The sequence below is a fragment of the Bison bison genome, unplaced genomic scaffold (genome assembly GCF_000754665.1).
Source record: "Bison bison bison isolate TAMUID 2011002044 unplaced genomic scaffold, Bison_UMD1.0 scf7180017864203, whole genome shotgun sequence".
NCBI classification, from domain to species: Eukaryota; Metazoa; Chordata; class Mammalia; order Artiodactyla; family Bovidae; genus Bison; species Bison bison.
The window spans coordinates 7,340,344-7,356,779 of NW_011494775.1; the positions used below are offsets into that span (position 1 = coordinate 7,340,344).

Consider the following 16,436-nt stretch of genomic DNA (forward strand, 5'->3'; position numbering starts at 1 on the left):
GAAGGAGATCCAACCAGTCCATTCTGAAGGAGATCAGCCCTGGGATTTCTTTGGAAGGAATGATGCTAAAGCTGAAACTCCAGTACTTTGGCCACCTCATGTGAAGAGTTGACTCATTGGAAAAGACCCTGATGCTGGGAAAGATTGGGGGCAGGAGGAATAGGGGACGACAGAGGATTAGATGGCTGGATGGCATCACTAAGTCGATGGACGTGAGTCTGAGTGAACTCCGGGAGTTGGTGATGGACAGGGAGGCCTGGCGTGCTGCGATTCATGGGGTCGCAAAGAGTCAGACACGACAGAGTGACTGAACTGAACTGAACTGATATTTTGCCCACAGTAGAAAAGTAAACAAACAAAAATGCCCTAAATGCTTCGAGTTCTGTGTAAAAAGGAGTTAGGTTGGAGCAGTGACTGGAAAGGGCTTTTCACAGACATGAGACAGGATGCTCTGTGGGGACCCACAATGAATGTGAGTGCAGGGTGTCCCAGTGCTCAACGCCAGGGGCTCCCCAGATTTTGGAGCACACCCCAGCTATGTTGCAGGCTGCCCCTCAGTTTGTGTCGGCCCTCAATGGGGCTCATGATGCTCGTGGGCCAGCTCAGCTTGTGCCTTTTCATCAGGGGGCTTGGAGGCGCACTCTGTCACCGATGCAGCTGCTGGGAACGGGATCGCTTGGTGTACGGGCGAGGATGGCGTCCCCAGGTTCATGTCCGCCGGGCCCCAGAATATGACTTCATTGGGAAATGGGGTCTTTGCAGATGTAATCAGGTCAAGAGGAGGTCGTTCTAGGTCAGGAGAGGCCCAGGACCTTCTGTGACAGGGGTCCTTATAAGAGGAGGGACAATTGGACACAGACACATAGAGAAGGGCTGTGTGACCACAGAGGACGAGACCAGAGAGACATGTCTGTGAGACCAGGCCAGCTGCTGCCAGAAGCTAGAGAAGGCAGGAGGGACCCTCCCCTGGGGCCTCCCCTGGACATTGGATACCAGATCCCCCTGACTGGGAGATGCCAGACCTCTTGCTGTTCTGAGCCCCCCAGGGTGCGGTGCTCCACTCGGCTGCCCCCGGAGACTAACACACTAAGTTAAGGGGATGTTTCTCCCTGGTAAAGACCTCATTTGTTTCTGTTAAAATTAACACATACCTGTGGGCTTCCCAGGTGGCGCAAGTGGTAAATAACCCACTTGCCAATGCAGGAGAAGCAGGAGACTCGGATTTAATCTCTGGGAGGGGAAGATTCCCCTGGAGGAGGGCATGGCAACCCACTCCAATATTCTCCCCTGGGAAATTTCATGGACAGAGGAGCCTGGCGGGCTACAATCCGTGGGGTCACAAAGAGTTGGACATGACTGACCTACTGAGCATGCACACACGCACACAGGGATGTACTTTCCTGGGGACAGACTTCAAATGGAAGAATAACATAGATGTGCTCAAGTTTGCAAGGTGGTCCTGTGCACAGTCCTGGGGCTCCCTTGCTGGCATCCCTCCAGCCCCTCTCACCAGAGTCCAGTTTTTCTGTCCTTCAACCTGCTCTAGGAGCGGGGAGACTCTGAGACTCTGCAAATGGCCTGGAGCCCAACGAACTTCCACTAACTTGCTTAGCAAAAATGGGCAATTCATCCTGAATGGGTCTTTTCATTTTGATAATTATATGTTTATTTTAATGGTTATTAGGAAGCACTGCTAGGCATCAAACCCGAGGTTTATGGTAACAATATGCAGTTTCCTTTTTACCTCATGCACATTTCCTTTTCTTTCTTCTTTCTCCTTTTGTTTCCTCATGCATATTTAAAAAAACATATTTTAGTATCATAAAACTCACTCATTCAAGCTGTACAATTCAGAGGTTCTTGGTACACTCGTAGATTTGTGAAACACTCATTAGAATCTAGTTCCAGAACATTCCAGCACCCCAAAGGAAGCCCCATCAACAGTCACCCTCATCCCTTCCCCTGACCACCAGGAACCCACTCTCTGTGTCTGTGGATCTGCCTGTTCTGGACGTTTCCCATCAGTGGAATCACACCCTGCGTGTCCTTCTGTGTCTACTTCTCTCACTCAGCACTATGCTCTCAGGGTCCATCCACGTGGTAGCGAGTGTCAGGGCTTCCCTCCTTTTCAGGGCTGAGTAATATTCCAGTATCCTGGGAGGTGACATTTTACTTATCCCTTCATCCGTGTAAAGACTTTGGGGTGGTTTCCTACAGTGGCCTTTAGGAATAAACTCAGTTCTGTTTACAAATGAAGTTTATTTAGAAGGAAGACACTGAGTAATAATGGTGTGGGGCTGATGGCACCATGAGCCATGGAGGGTCTTTTGGGCAGAGTGGCAAGCTGGGTGCTTGTACTGTGTCTGCCCTGCTTTGTTGTGTGAGCTTGCCTAGGTCCCTTCCCCTCTCTGGGCCTCAGTTTTCCCAGTTTAACTTGATTTCTCCCCTTACATCCTTGGGTGGGCTCTGGGTTCCCTCCACTTCTACATTTGCAGAGGGGAAGGTTGGTCTGCCTCCAGACTTTCTCTGTCGGCCTCCTGGGGCAACTGTAACAAATGACCACAAACTGGGCAATGAAAACCACAGGAATGTTTTCTCTCCTGGTTCTGGAGGTCCAAAGTCAAGGTGCTGGCGGGCTGCTTCCTTCTGGAGCTCTGGGCAGAACCTCTCTCCAAGTTTCTGGGGGCCGCAGGCCCCAGCCCTATCCCCCCACATCTGTGTCTCAGGCCCCACTCCCTCTGCCATCCTCCTGTAAGGACATCGGTCACTGGGTTAAGGACCAGTCCTGAATCCAGGACTGTCTCATCTTGATGTCCTGAGCCTGGCTGTATCTGCAGAGATCCTGTTCCACTAAGGCTCTGCTCACAGGTTCTGGGGGTGGGGGCGTGGGCAAGCCCTCCTGTGGGTCGCTGTCCATATTCCACAGCTGGCCTCCCACGAGTGTGGGATTCTGGATCAGAGGTCATGCCACCTGGCAGCCTCAAGGCTGAATTTGACCTCTGCCTTCTTTTTCTCTCTTCTATTTAAAAATAAGGATTTCTTTAAAAAGAGATAAAGAAGAAAATAAAAAAAGTTCTTTAAACTTAAAAATATTTATGGCTGTGCTGGGTCTTTGTTGCTGCACGTGAGCTTTCTCTAGTTGCGGTGAGAGGAGGCTACTTGCTGGTTGCGGTCCATAGGCTTCTCATTGCAGTGGCTTCTCTTGATGCAGAGCATGGGCTCTGGAGTGCGGTCTCAGCAGTTGTGGCTCTCTGGCTTAGTTACTCCCTGTCATGTGGGATCTTCCTGGACCAGGGATGGAACCTGCAGCTTCTGCACTGGCAGGCGGATTCTTACCCACTGGACCATCAGGGAAGTCCTAAGAATAAAAATTTCTTGTCATCATTTACAAATTGGGGCATTTCAGGCAGGAGCCCTGGATTCCAAGGGGTCTGGCCCCAAGCGTGTAGTCTGCTGCAGCCTCACCACTTCCTCCCAGCACCATAATTCAAAAGCATCAGTTATGTCTTTGGACTGAAAGGAGATCAAACCAATCTATCCTAAAGGAAATCAATCCTCAATATTCATTGGAAGGACTGATGCTGAAGCTCTAATACTTTGGCCTCCTGATGCGAAGAGCCAGCTCACTGGAAAAGACCCTGATGCTGGGAAAGATTGAAGGCAGGAGGAGAAGGGGATGACAGAGGATGAAACAGTTGGATGGCATCACCGACTCGATGGACATGAGTTTGAGCAAACTCTGGGAGATGGTGAAGGATAAGGAAGCCTGGAGTGCTGCAGTCCGTGGGGTTGCAAAGAGTCAGACACAACTTACTGACTGAACAACAAAACTGCCTGCGTGGCTGGTGACACTCTGTGTAACACTCCAGGTGACACTGCAGGTGACACTCTGTGTAACACACCAGGTGACACTCTGGGTGACACTGCAGGTGATCCTGGAGCCCAGAATGTGGGCTCATTTTGTGCCCTTGCAGCCTATAAGTAGTGACTGAGCAGGTTGCCTCATGTCCTTGGGGCTCTGTCTCCGGGGGGTGGTTTGTCACTGTATCACAGGGGTTCAGGTGAAGTGAGCTTCGATCAGGCCTGCATGTGACAAGTGACTTACCAATGTCATCACTGCCTGATGCTCCCTTAGCCTCCTCCTCACTTTCTGTGCCCTTGTGGTCTGCTCTCCGTCCTCCAGGATAGGACCCCTAGCCCATCTCCTCTCCTGCACAGCTGAGTTGTGTCCCCACTTCATCCAAGGAGGGGCTGGGGCACGGGAGGATTTCAGCCACATTTCAGCTGCAGAGCCAGGGTGGGTTGCACACTAGTTGGGGGGTGGTGGTTAGACCCCTCACACTGGGGCCCTGCTGCACTGACACCCCCTCAGAACGGGCTCCATGTCAGCTGGGGCCACCTTGTCTCGTCACCAGGCAGGCCAGCCTGACAGGGTTGCGGGGCCCCAGAAGCAGTGGGGGAGCAAGCGACAGGTGCCTTTCCAGCCTCTGCTTCCGTCTAGGCCAGCTCAGGACCTGGATGGGGGAGGGCAGGAGCTGGTGGCTGTTTTTACACTTGTGCGCTCTTTCCTGGCCCCCTTGTCCACACAAAAGGCACTCACTGAGCTCTAATAGCCACATTGCTCCTGTCGCTTAATGCCATATTGTAGAGATATTTGCATATAAATATATTAAAATTTTGTTTCCTTTTACAACTGTAAGCTCTTTCATTCCCAGCACCATGGTTTATTTAGTTTAGCAAAAATGCAAGCTGCCCGGTTAAATGTAAAGTTCTCATAAGCACAGATAATGGCCTAAGCACATCTCATGCATTATTTAGGACATATTACACTAAGAAAATATTTGTTGTTTATTGGAAATACCAACCTTGGCCTCCTGGGTTGGACCTTGCAACCCTAAATGTGTCAAGTTTTGGGGTGTCTGCAACTCCTTACTCACTCCTTCAGTGCTGTAGCTCTCATGGGAAGGGAGGGGCAGGCTGGGGCTGGCGGGACTTCAGAGCAGCATCAGGTGTCGGGACCAGACAGGTGGCTGGCACCCTGGGACCAGCCCAGGAGGGCAAAGCGAATCAGTGGGCCCTCTGGCCACCCTGCACTGGGCTGCAGAGTTAAGAGTGACTGGGGGTAAATACCAGACCACTGGAGCCCTGGGGAGATGGGTGGTCTGTGTGCTCCCACACAGCAGCTTGTACCCACACCTGGAGCCCAGGGGCTGGTGCTTCTGTGAGATAAAGTCCTAGAAATGGAGTTTCAAGGTCAAAATGTGTGTGTGAGTCATTTTTTAAAAGCTGAGGTACAGTCACGTAACTAACTTAACCATGAGTCATTTTGGAGCACAGTTCAGTGCTACTTAGTACCTTCACAAGGTTGTACAATCACCACCGCTATCTGTTCTGGAACATTCCATCACCCCAAAGGAAGTCCGTCCCCATTATCAGTAATCCTACCCCTTCGCTCCCCAACCCCTGACAACCAGGAACCCAGTCTTTGTCCCTGCGGGCCCGCCTGTCCTGGACGTTTTCCCATCCATGACAGTGATCACGTGACGGTCGCTGCATGTGGCCGGCCCAGGTCCCTCCTGCAGCGCAGACACCATGTTGGGGGCACTGGTGGCCCTCATCCCTGGTACCCCTGCACCAGCTTCCCCTGAACAACATCTCTTGGAGATTGAGTTCCCTTGCATGGAAAGGGTGGTCCAGGCAGGAGTCAGCATTCTCCCCCTGCAAAGGGCCAGATGGCTTCCACCCACCATCTGCTCTCAGGCCCTGCCCTGGGCCCTGGGATGTAGAAGTGAGCAGGGTTACCCCCACACGGTCCTCCTGGGCTGGCATTCTAGTGGAGCAGAAAGAGAATGAGCAGGAGAGACTGAGTTGAAGGAATCTACCAGTTTCCAGGAACAACTCACAGTCAAGAGGGTGGCTCTGAGGAGGCAACCAGCAGCCTGGAGCTGGGGAAGGAGCCAGGCTGCAAATGACAGACAGGAAGGTGTGGGGTGGCCAGGTTGGGCATCGTCCTAAGGATGGAGGTGGGGGCTATAGCTCGGGTGGTGGGAGGGGAGGGCTGCGGGCTCACTGGAGGGGGTCTTTGGTCCACAGTGGGCCCCCAGCTCCAGGTGGCAGGAGGGGAGGCTGACGGGGGTGCTCGCTGGAAGGGGCTTGGGTCCATGGTGGCCCCCAGCTGGGCTCTGCGGGGCTGCTGCTGACCTGTGCTCTCTCCCCTCAGTACATGGGCTGCATCGAGGTGCTCCGTTCCATGCGCTCCCTGGACTTCAGCACACGCACCCAGGTCACCAGGTGAGGCTGGCTGGGGCAGGTTCTGGCGCCACTCAGTGCCGGGAGTGGAGGCGGTGGTGCTGTGTACTATGTGCTCCATCGTTCAGTCATGTCTGACTCTTTGAGACCCCATGGACTGTAGCCTGCCAGGCTCCTCTGTCCACCTGATCCTTCAGGCAAGGATACTGGAATGGGTTGTCATGCCCTCCTCCAGGAGATCTTCCCGACCCAAGGATTGAACTCAGGTCTCTTGCGTCTCCTGCATTGGTAGTGCCACTAGTGCCATTGCTTTACCACTGGTACCACCCCAGAAGCCCTGTGCAACCATGACCATGGTCTAATGCAGAACATTCCATCACCCTGAAAGGAAACCCTGCCCCTATGAGCAGCCATCTCCAACCCCCTCCCCCAACCCCTGACAACCAGGAACCCACCCTCTCTGTGTGTGGATTTGCCTGTTCTGGATCTTTCCCATCGATGGTATCACACATTGTATGTCCTTCTGTGTCTGCTTCTCTCACTGAGCATCTTGTTTTCAGGATCCATCCACATAGTAGGGAGTGTTAGGGCTTCTCTCCTTTTCAGGGCTGCATGATGGTCCCATGTGTAGGAGGGACCATGGGCTGTTTATCCATCTTCAACTGATGGGTGTTTGGGTGGTTTCTACCTTTTGGGCTCTTGTGAGTTGTGCTCTGTGGCTATGTATGCAGGTTTTGTGTGCGCCTGTGTTTTCAGTTCTTCGGGGTGTGCATCTAGGGATGTGACTGCCTTACCCATTTTGAGGAGCTACTGCTCCATTTGACCTTCCCACCTGTCAGGCTGAGGGCTTGGTTTCCGCTTGCAGCACCAACATTGTTAAGAACTTGTGTGTCCGCCTGACCTTCAGGATTCTATAAAAGTTCCAGTCCCTCCCCAGGGATGAGCCGTTTCACAAAGTCTCTCCCATTCGGTTTGGGGGGGTCAGTATCAGCCCCTGTCTTGGGGGGCCCAGAGCAGAGGGCATCCTCTCATGCCTCAGGTGGGAATCTTGGCCAGCCTGTGGTCACACAGAACTTGGGGTCCAGGCTCAAGGTTTGTGCCAGCATCCCCAAATCTGACCCCAGTGCCTTCAAGTGGGCTGTGGCTCAGGGGTCCGCTGGTCTCTGAGAAAGAAAGGGCAGGAAGGGGAGAGCTGAGGGCAAGGGCACCTGCTGGGGACATGGTGTGGGCTTCTGGCAGCCTGGGAGTCCCCGTCTAGGCCACCAGTTGCCCCAGCATCCCTCTGTCCTCTGAGCCCCTCCCCCCTCAGGATGCGCCGCACCCCTTCCTTAGCCCATTGCCTTCTCTGAGCCTTTACCCTCCTCTGAGCTCCTGCCCGCTCTCCTCCAAGCTCTCTAAGCCCCCTCCCCCTCCGCCCACACAGGGAAGCCATCAACCGGCTCCATGAGGTGGTGCCTGGCGTCCGGGGCTCCTGGAAGAAGAAGGTGGGTGAGGGGCCTGTGGTTCCCGGGTGGAAGTGAGGGGGGAGACGCCTGACCATCCCAGGACCTGCCCCAGCTGGAGTTCCACTGTGGTCCCACCTTCTTGAAGGCCAGGCTGCCCTCTTCAACCCCTGTGCCGTCTGCCCCCCCAGGCCCCCAACAAGGCCCTGGCCTCAATCTTGGGCAAGAGCAACCTGCGCTTCGCGGGCATGAGCATTGCTGTCAGCATCTCCATCGACGGCCTCAACCTCTCCGTGCCCGCCACGCGCCAGGTGAGCGCTGCCTGCCCCGCCCTCGGCCTTCTCTAGCCCCGCCCTCAGCCTCCTCCAGCCCCGCCCTCAGGCCCCCCCAGCCCCAAGTAGGGCCTGGCTGAGGGTCTGTGGTGACACCAGGGCGACGAGTGGGCGGGGCCAGGGGAGCTGCTCCTCACTCCACAGCTCCTAGGACGGCCTCCCAAAGAAGGTCTCGGCCCCATTGTCTGCATTGCTGAGGAGGCGAGACCGAGGCTTGGAATCTTCTGGTGGAAACAAGCAACCAAAATAAAATTGCAGAAAGGAGGGAATAACTATGAATTCTGAGGAGGATTGTGATGCTGGGCATGGGTTGTGAGCATGCACAGGGCACTGTGACCTAGCAGGGGCATCACGGAGGGCTTCTTGGAGGTGGTGATGCTGGCGCTGAGTGGAGAGGTGAGAGGACATTGAGCAGAGGTCACCTGATGAGATAGAGCCTGAGAGGTTAGCAAGGATCCTGGTGAGGAACTGGGATTTTTCCAGACAGCACTGCTATCCTCCTCAGAAGTGTGGAGCAGGAAGTGCTGTGATTTGTGGTCTGGTGTGAGAGTGGGAAGCGTGGAGGAGATGAGCTGAAGCCAGGGCCCCAGGGAGGGGCCTCAGACTGCCCCTGGGGAGGAAGCCATGGGGCGGGGAGCTGCCAGCACGTTCACCTCCCTGTCCACCTCTGCATGGACTCTATCTGGAACACACTGGGCTAACCCTGAGCAGGATGCCAGTGGGGGCCTCCCTGGGCAGGGGCCGGTTAGGGGGAGCCCTGAGTATCCCCGAGGGGTGACAGGTTGAGTGAATCATGGGGGACCCTGAGAGAACCCTGCTTGGGCGTCTCTGGTGCTTATTGGGTCTTGGATGGACATGACCACTTAGGGCAGCAGTGGGTGGTGGCGAATAGATGCTAATTGAGCACGCAAGTGAGCACATCAACACAAACAAACATGCAAATACGCAACCCAGCACACTCATGCAAATGAGCACACTGATTAGCAGATGTTGCAAATGAAGTTGCAAATGGATGCAAGTGAGCACACAGGTGAGGCTGCCTGGGTTGACAGTGCAGAGTCAGGAGCCTCCAGTGGGTCCTGCTTTTGTCTCCTCAGTGCCTCCATGGTGGCATGGGGCATGTGTCTGAATGTGAGAGTGGTGAGTGTCTGGGTGTGCATATGCTGTGCCTGGGTGTCTGTGTGGGAGGGTGTGAGGGCCAACGTGTGATGCATCAAGGTGTGAAGGTGGGCTGGAGTGTGTGTGAGTGTGTGAGTGGTTGTGTCTCTGAACAGCTGGAGTGGGGAATTTGTGTGTGTGTGTCTGTAAATGAAGGTGTGTGTGTGTGTGTGTGCAGGGTGTGGTTTGTGTGAGGCTTTTAGCCCATGTACCTTTGTGTGTATCTGTATTGGATGTCTGTGCCCGTGTGTGCACATGTCCACCAGTTGGGGCAGGTTTGTCTTCCCGTGTATGTGGGCGTGTGACTGTGGGTCTCTGCATCCTGCCCTGGCTTCAGGGCTCCCCATCCAGCAGGGCTTTCGGTCATCCTGGCATTCCGTCGAGGGGACGTCTCCACTTCCATGCCCTTGTCCTTCTGGTCCCCACTGTGGCCCTGTTCTAGTGACTGGCCCAAGCCCCTTTCTCCTCCCCCAACTGAAACGGCAGCTCCATGACTGGTGGTCTCTCTCTGGCCAGATCATCGCCAATCATCACATGCAGTCCATCTCCTTCGCGTCCGGTGGTGACACGGTAAGGTCCCAGATGGGTGGTGGTGGACTTCCAGCCTCTGTCACCAAAAGCCCTGAGATGCCCTGCCCATGCACATCAGTCCCACCCCCACGTTGCTGGGACTCCTGTGTCTGCTGCCCTCTCTCCCCAGGACATGGCGGATTATGTGGCCTACGTGGCCAAGGACCCCATCAACCAGAGAGGTGAGGCCAGTGGGGGCGGGTGGGGCCGCGGGCTGGATCCGCAGCCAGTCGAGACCCCGCTGATGCTGCCTGACGACCCCCAGCCTGTCACATCCTGGAGTGCTGTGAGGGCCTTGCCCAGAGCGTCATCAGCACCGTGGGCCAAGCCTTTGAGCTGCGCTTCAAACAGTACCTGCACAGCCCCCCCAGGGTCGTCGTCCCCCCGGAAAGGTACTGGCCTGTCCCTCTATCCCCATTCCCCAGCACCCCTGCTGGTCCTGCCCCTCCCCTTCCCTGGGGTTGGATCCTTGCCCCCTCCCTGCTCTGTGCCCGCCAACCTCCATGGCCTACTGCTCAACCATGAGGATGCCAGGATAACAACATCTCCAGTCCTAGCAGAGGAGAGGACTCAGGGAGCCGATCGGCAGGCAGTGACTGTCATTGCTGTCATCCTTAGTCTGCATGGGGGCGGCCGGCACTTCTGCAAAGGGCCAGGCTGCCTGCCTGCCTCTGCCATGGTAGCGGGAAGGCAGCCAAGAAGGACGTGTGAGCAGTCGGTGGGCCGCCTGCCAGCCAATCTTTATTTATGGACACAAACATCTGAATTCCATCTGACTTTCACGTGTCAGATGCAGTTCTTCTGATGTTCTCTTAACCATCTGACAGTTCTGTGGCTTAACAGGGTAGAAGCCATTCTGAGCTCCTGGCTGGCAAATTCAGGCAGTGGCCTGTGATAGGCTATTTAAATATATAAACAGATGGGAACTGGTCAGAGTAGCGAGTGAATGAATGGACATGTTAACAGAGTCCCATATGCACAGATGAGAGCCAGCAGTGTACAGCTGAGCTTGCCCCTTGGCCTTCACACAGGATCATGTGCCCCTAGTACATGAATGAGCGCTGGTTTTTACCTGGGGCCACCTCAACACCCTCCCCTCTCCTGGCTGCAAAGCCCTCCTCTGGGAGCCCCCCTGAGACCTGCTGTCCACCCCTGACTGAGGGGCAGGCTGTGGCTTCCCCCGTTTGCTCTTAGGAGCCAACTTGCCTGGATAAGCATCTGTAGCACACATTTCGAAGGCACCATCCATGGCCAGTGGGTGAGGGCATTTTAAACGCTGATGGTGTCATCACCCTAAGGCTTCCGGGTTCAGGGTGCAAGCCTGATGTCATGCCCTGACTGCGCGGTGGGGCTGAGGTGGCTGGGATGGGTGGAGGCCCCTCTCAGTTTAGCCAAACCGTTGAGACGTGTGTAGAGCCCCTGTTGGTGGACAGAAAGGGACACCTAGTTCCTCCATCAGCAATGGCTCCTGGCGCCACTGCCCTCCCAGAAGATAGAGGAGGGGTCAGGATCCCTGGGTCAGGCTTGTCCCCTATGGTGCACAACTCAGTCTGGGGGCCTCGGCGCCGTCTGTCCCCCCACAACTTGTGCTGGGGCCCGTGCTCTTGCTGGCTATGTGTCTGCAGGCTGACCGGGATGGAGGACTCGGCCTGGGGGGATGAAGAAGAGGTGGAACACAGCTACTACAACAGCCTCCCCGGGAAGGAGCCGCCCCCAGGAGGGCTGGTGGACTCCAGGCTCGCCCTCACACAGCCCTGTGCCCTGGGGGTCCTCGGTGCCCTTGGCCAGGTCAGCTTCAGCACACCTCTGGGGAGGGGGGCCCAAGAGCTGGGGCTCAACCCCTAGCTCTTCCTTCTGCTCCCCGCCTCCGTGATCCTAGAGGAGGGTCTCTCCTGCTCCCTGCTCCTTCCTCCCTAAACTGTCCAGGTCTGCTGAGCCAGACACACCAGACAAGGTTCCCATCTCAGACACGATACGATGACCACAGCCGTGACTGAATCAGGGCTTCTGAGGAGGGTGACCAGAATGTCCATGGGGGACTGACTGTCCCTGTCAGGAGGATGTCCCCAGGGCAGAACTTGGGCTGGGCCCTAATGGGTCAATAGGAGTTGCCCCAGAGAGCAGTGTAGGGAAGGGCCTCCAGGTGTAAGGAACAGCATGTGCTGGGGGCAGGCCTTCCAAGTTGGGCTGGGGGATGCAGCTACAGCAGAAGCAGGTGGGGGCTTGTGGGTAGATTGAGGCCCAGGAGGGAGGGATGGGTACAGAGCTGAGCTTGGAATCTGACTTACAGGAGTGTTGGGGTGGGCGATTGGGGGTCTGGGCCTGCACACTGCAGGGGGACCCTTGCTCTCTTTTTCAGGGAGCCTCTCCTGCTCGAAGAGATGCCCGGGGCCTGCAGTGGGATGTAGGCCCCTCAGGTACCGTCCAGCACACTCTGCTCCAGTGTCCCTGAGTCCCCACTGTCCCTCACATCGCTTCCCCTCTTTGGGTCACTCCATCTGGCCTGTGAGATCGTGTCACTCCCTGGGCTCTTAGAGATTTGACAGCATTTGCTTTTTGTCTGTGTGACCAGTTTTCTTGCATGTTGGACAGAGACACTGCAGTTAGTGGTTCAAAGCACCAACATATAAAAAGGCATCCACCGAGAAGTCAGTCTCCTGCCCCTATTTGCTTTATCCACCTCCCTGATCAGGTAACCACTGGTAGTAGTTTCCCTGGTTTTTCTAGAATTTTCATGCATGTTCAAGTCAGTTCAGACATACATCACTTTCACAGTTTTGGACAGTAGTGTGCTCTCTATCCCTCTACCTGGCTTTCCCAGGTAAAAGCCCATCTTGGACTCACCCCTGCACCAGTGCTAGGCAGCTGCCCCCCTCCTTTTTCACCACAGTGTAGTCCCCACCACGTGAAGGACCCCCCTCACCCACAGACATCTGGGTACTTTCTAGGGCTCTGCCAGGACAGCAGTGCCCCAGTTGTCCACCACTCAGCTGTGTTCAGGGTCTCAGTAGAGTCTGTGCCCAGGACAGCAGCCACTGATCCATGTGATGGAAATCACAGAGCTGCCCACCAGGTACCATAAGGTTTTAACAAAATGGTTGAGTTTTCAGCCCGTGAGCATTTTATCCTGTTATACGACATTTAAAAAGACAGAGGAGGCTAAAATACCCTTAGCCCCCAGCTCGGAGGTCTTGAGCTTACCCCCTGGCACCTGTGTGTCTCTTTTCAGCACTTATGTGAATGGACCCCCCAAAGAAATAAGGACAGGCTGTGAGTACCCACAGTCTCTCAGGGGCTCTGGCTGCTTCAGTGGGATCTTCTGAATGGCCACGTGCCAGTCCCCTGTCCCTGCAGTTGCTTGTCCACGTGGTCCCCTCTTGATCAGCGGCAGATGCCCCCTTGGCTCCCCTCATGTGTCCCTCCCACAGATGCTGAGCTGTAGACAGCATGCACACCTCCGTCACAGTAGGGGAAGCTGCCAGATGGCTCCCTGACGTGGTTTGGCAGTTTGTTTGCCCACCAGCCCTGCCGTGGCTGCCTGTTTCCTTACAGCCATGCTGACATCTGTGTTGGGCTTTTTTTTAAAAAAAAGATTTTCCCAAACAATCTGGGCATTTCACTGATGAGCATCAGAACCCTACTGCTCCCAGCACCTGTGGTTAAAGAACACATGTGGCACTGGGTGCCAAGTAGATGCCCAGCCATCATCTGGCCGTGGTCAGCTATTTCTCTGGGACACGGGCTACTCACACCTGACCCCCAAGCTCATTAGCATTTCCTACCCCTGAGCTTTTGCACACGAAGTTATTGCTTCATGTCACGTTTTCCCAAGTCTCTGACCAAGAACTCCTACCAATACATCAGTGCCCCAACTCCAATGTCCAGGAATTTTCACTCTCTAGACCCCTGCAACTGAGATTTCTTTTTTCTCATCCCACCGTGACTGTACAAAGCTGGGAGAATCTGCACCTCCTGTGTGCAGACTGGGAAGGCTGGGCCAAGGCCCCTTTGCCCCCATCAACCACCCAGGGATGTAATGGTGTTAGCAATTTTATTGAATCATAACTTCTGCCAGAGGTTTTGGTCTTCACCCCTACTTGTGAAGAAGCTACTCCTGTTCTCCCCATTCAGCAGAGGAGGAGACTGAAGCACTGAAAGGTTACTCACCTGTCATGCCCACAGAGGGTAGAGCTGTATGTGAGCCCAGTTGCCTATGAGGGTTAAGGATTTAACTGGTACAAAGCAGAGATTGTAGCTTCAGGCCCTTGGGTTGGATTTGGCCACAGTGTACTAAAAGATCATAATTTCCCTGCCAAGGATTAAAAATGGAGATGTTTAGAAATGGACGGATAGATCTAGGGAAAAATATACAAATGTCCATGGAACCTAGGAAAAGATGCTCAACCTTGCTCAAAATAAGAGAAATGGAAATTAAAGTCCCCCTGGATGCCATTTTTCACCTATCAGGTCAGCACGAGTCCAACAGTCTGATAACACACCATGGGTGAGGCCTTGAAGCTGGGCAGAGGCCAACTAGGGAGGACCCAGTAGAATCCGCACAGAACACTGAGGGACCCCAGAAGAGACTCACCCAATGATACCAGTTTCACGAAATTGCAGCTTTTGAACCATTTAAATGCTTCACACATTCAAAACAAAATTAGAAAAGAACAGAAAGGAAACTCTAAAATAGAACACAAGCAAATGAATGACCCGACTGTGCCTCACTTGATAACATAATTACAGGGAGAGCAGAGTCTTATTGCTGTTACTTTTTAAATGTGGAGATTTAACATAAACATCGGGGTTTCTGCCTTCTCTTGAAACTGGGAAGCTCTGGTCCCTGGGCCACCTTCCTGCCTGGTAGACTAGCGGGCCTGGCTGTGTGTGTGTGTAGGGGGCTCTGGTAGACCTCTGCGTCTCTCACAGCCCCAAAGCTGGGCTCTCATGGGGTTTTTCACTCCTGACCTTGCTGCGCTAAAGGGCAGGCTTCCTGGAGGGACACAGGCGTGGGCGGGGCGCCCCTCTTGGACCTCTCCCCAGAGCTTCCCCGCGTGACCTTGTGCTCCTCTGAACTCACACCCTTCTGACTCCCCAATCCCAGCCCAGCCCGGGGATGGCTATGTGCAGGCGGACGCCCGGGGCCCCCGAGACTACGAGGACCATCTGTATGTCAACACGCAGGGTCTGGACGGCCCTGAGTCCCTGCAGCCCGAGGACAGTCCCAAGAAGGATCTGTTCGACATGCGTAAGTGGGGGCAGGCCGGCTTGTGGGGTGGGGCCACGCCCGCGCAACCTGTGGTCTGGTGGGGGATGGGCTGTGTACTATGCTTCCCTTGGGACTCCCTCCTCCGTGAGACCTTACGGTCTCCTGAGGGTAACCCAGATTCCCCTCCATGGGGTCCCCAGTTTGATAGGAGGGGCTAGTTCGTATCCTGGAAGAATGTGATGGGGAAGCCGTGGGCTCTTCTCTATGGGACTCAGTCTGCAGGGTGGACGTGCCTAGCTCCCTGTTTCTGGGTCTCAGTCTGATGAGTGAGTTTAAGCTCCCTCTTCATGTGATCCATGATCCGAGAGAGGAGGCTCAAGCCCCTTCTGGCTTGTTGCCAGAAATCCCGCCTGAAAAGGGAGGCCTGATCCACATCTAGCAGATGGTGAAGCCCCTCCCCCCAGCCTGAGGGAGGGCTTGATCGGATGGAGGAGGTTTGTGTCCAGAACACCCTCCTTCTTTCCCACAACATCAAACTCCATCCTTTTGCATGAGCACTTTGGACGTGTTGGCTCCGTGCTGGCCCAGGCAGGGTCGTCTCCTACTCCCAGCACACCTCCCCAGGTGAGGTCTTTGAGGAACTCCCAAGCCAGCCGGAAATCCCTTCTTTCACAAAGTTTGCAAAGCTCCGCTCCCCCACCGCCTGATGACATGCTAGGCAGTGACATGAACCCCTGCTGTGGCCCCACTGGCTCCTCAGAGAAGTCTCAGATGGGAAAGGAGGTGCACCAGGTGTGAGCTCCTGAGGCAGGCTGTCCACTTGGGCGCCCAGCCAGGTGGTCCAGCAACCCTAGTACGAAAAGGGATGCTTGTTGCCAGGCTCCCATTAGAAGTCCTGGGGCTGCCTCAGATTTGCCCTCCTTGGGTCATGGTCTCACCTCCCCCAGCCAATCACTAGGCTAGGAGTGTGAGAGGCGTATGCTGATTGGCCAGGACTAGTCACATGTCTTAGGAGCTGGAGGCTGGGTCAACATCGCTGGAGAAGTTAGGGAGGAGGGATTCCCAAGGGACCAGAAGTGAAGAAAGGCGGGTTGCAAAGCAAGCGCAGACACACCAGGGCAGGGATCAGGGCTGTCACTGCGCACTCCAGGGTGTCTCAGGGAGGGCGACACTGGTGCCTGCTGGGATCCACAGGGAACTTGTACAAACCATCAGGAGCTTTTCCATTAGAGTTTGGAAAAGAAAGGGACACCTGTTGCCTACCAAAGAGGTGGCACGTGTAGTGGAGGTCCTGGCCAGTGCAGTCAGAACGAGATGATGAAACAAGAGGCATAATAAACATTGGGAAGGAAGCCAGTGTAACAAGACAAGAAAAAAGAAATAGGTGTGCACATTGGAAAAAAAAGAAATATCTTTGGATATGCTTAGAAAATCCAAGAGAATATACTGAGTTACTAACAGGACCAGTAAGGGGTG

General features: G+C 54.8%; 1 protein-coding gene across 1 annotated transcript in view; it reads left to right on the forward strand.

The window, feature by feature from the left end:
- Positions 1-6,017: 6,017 nt before the first annotated feature.
- Positions 6,018-16,436, forward strand: part of SHC2 (SHC (Src homology 2 domain containing) transforming protein 2) — a 15,708-nt gene continuing 5,289 nt past the window's right edge. The window contains exons 1-10 of the mRNA XM_010844656.1: positions 6,018-6,023; positions 6,176-6,291; positions 7,673-7,733; positions 7,883-8,002; positions 9,698-9,751; positions 9,882-9,933; positions 10,017-10,143; positions 11,377-11,539; positions 12,111-12,168; positions 14,856-15,015. Of these exons, the coding sequence (XP_010842958.1) occupies positions 6,018-6,023; positions 6,176-6,291; positions 7,673-7,733; positions 7,883-8,002; positions 9,698-9,751; positions 9,882-9,933; positions 10,017-10,143; positions 11,377-11,539; positions 12,111-12,168; positions 14,856-15,015 (917 nt within the window). The remainder of the gene's footprint in view (positions 6,024-6,175; positions 6,292-7,672; positions 7,734-7,882; positions 8,003-9,697; positions 9,752-9,881; positions 9,934-10,016; positions 10,144-11,376; positions 11,540-12,110; positions 12,169-14,855; positions 15,016-16,436) is intronic.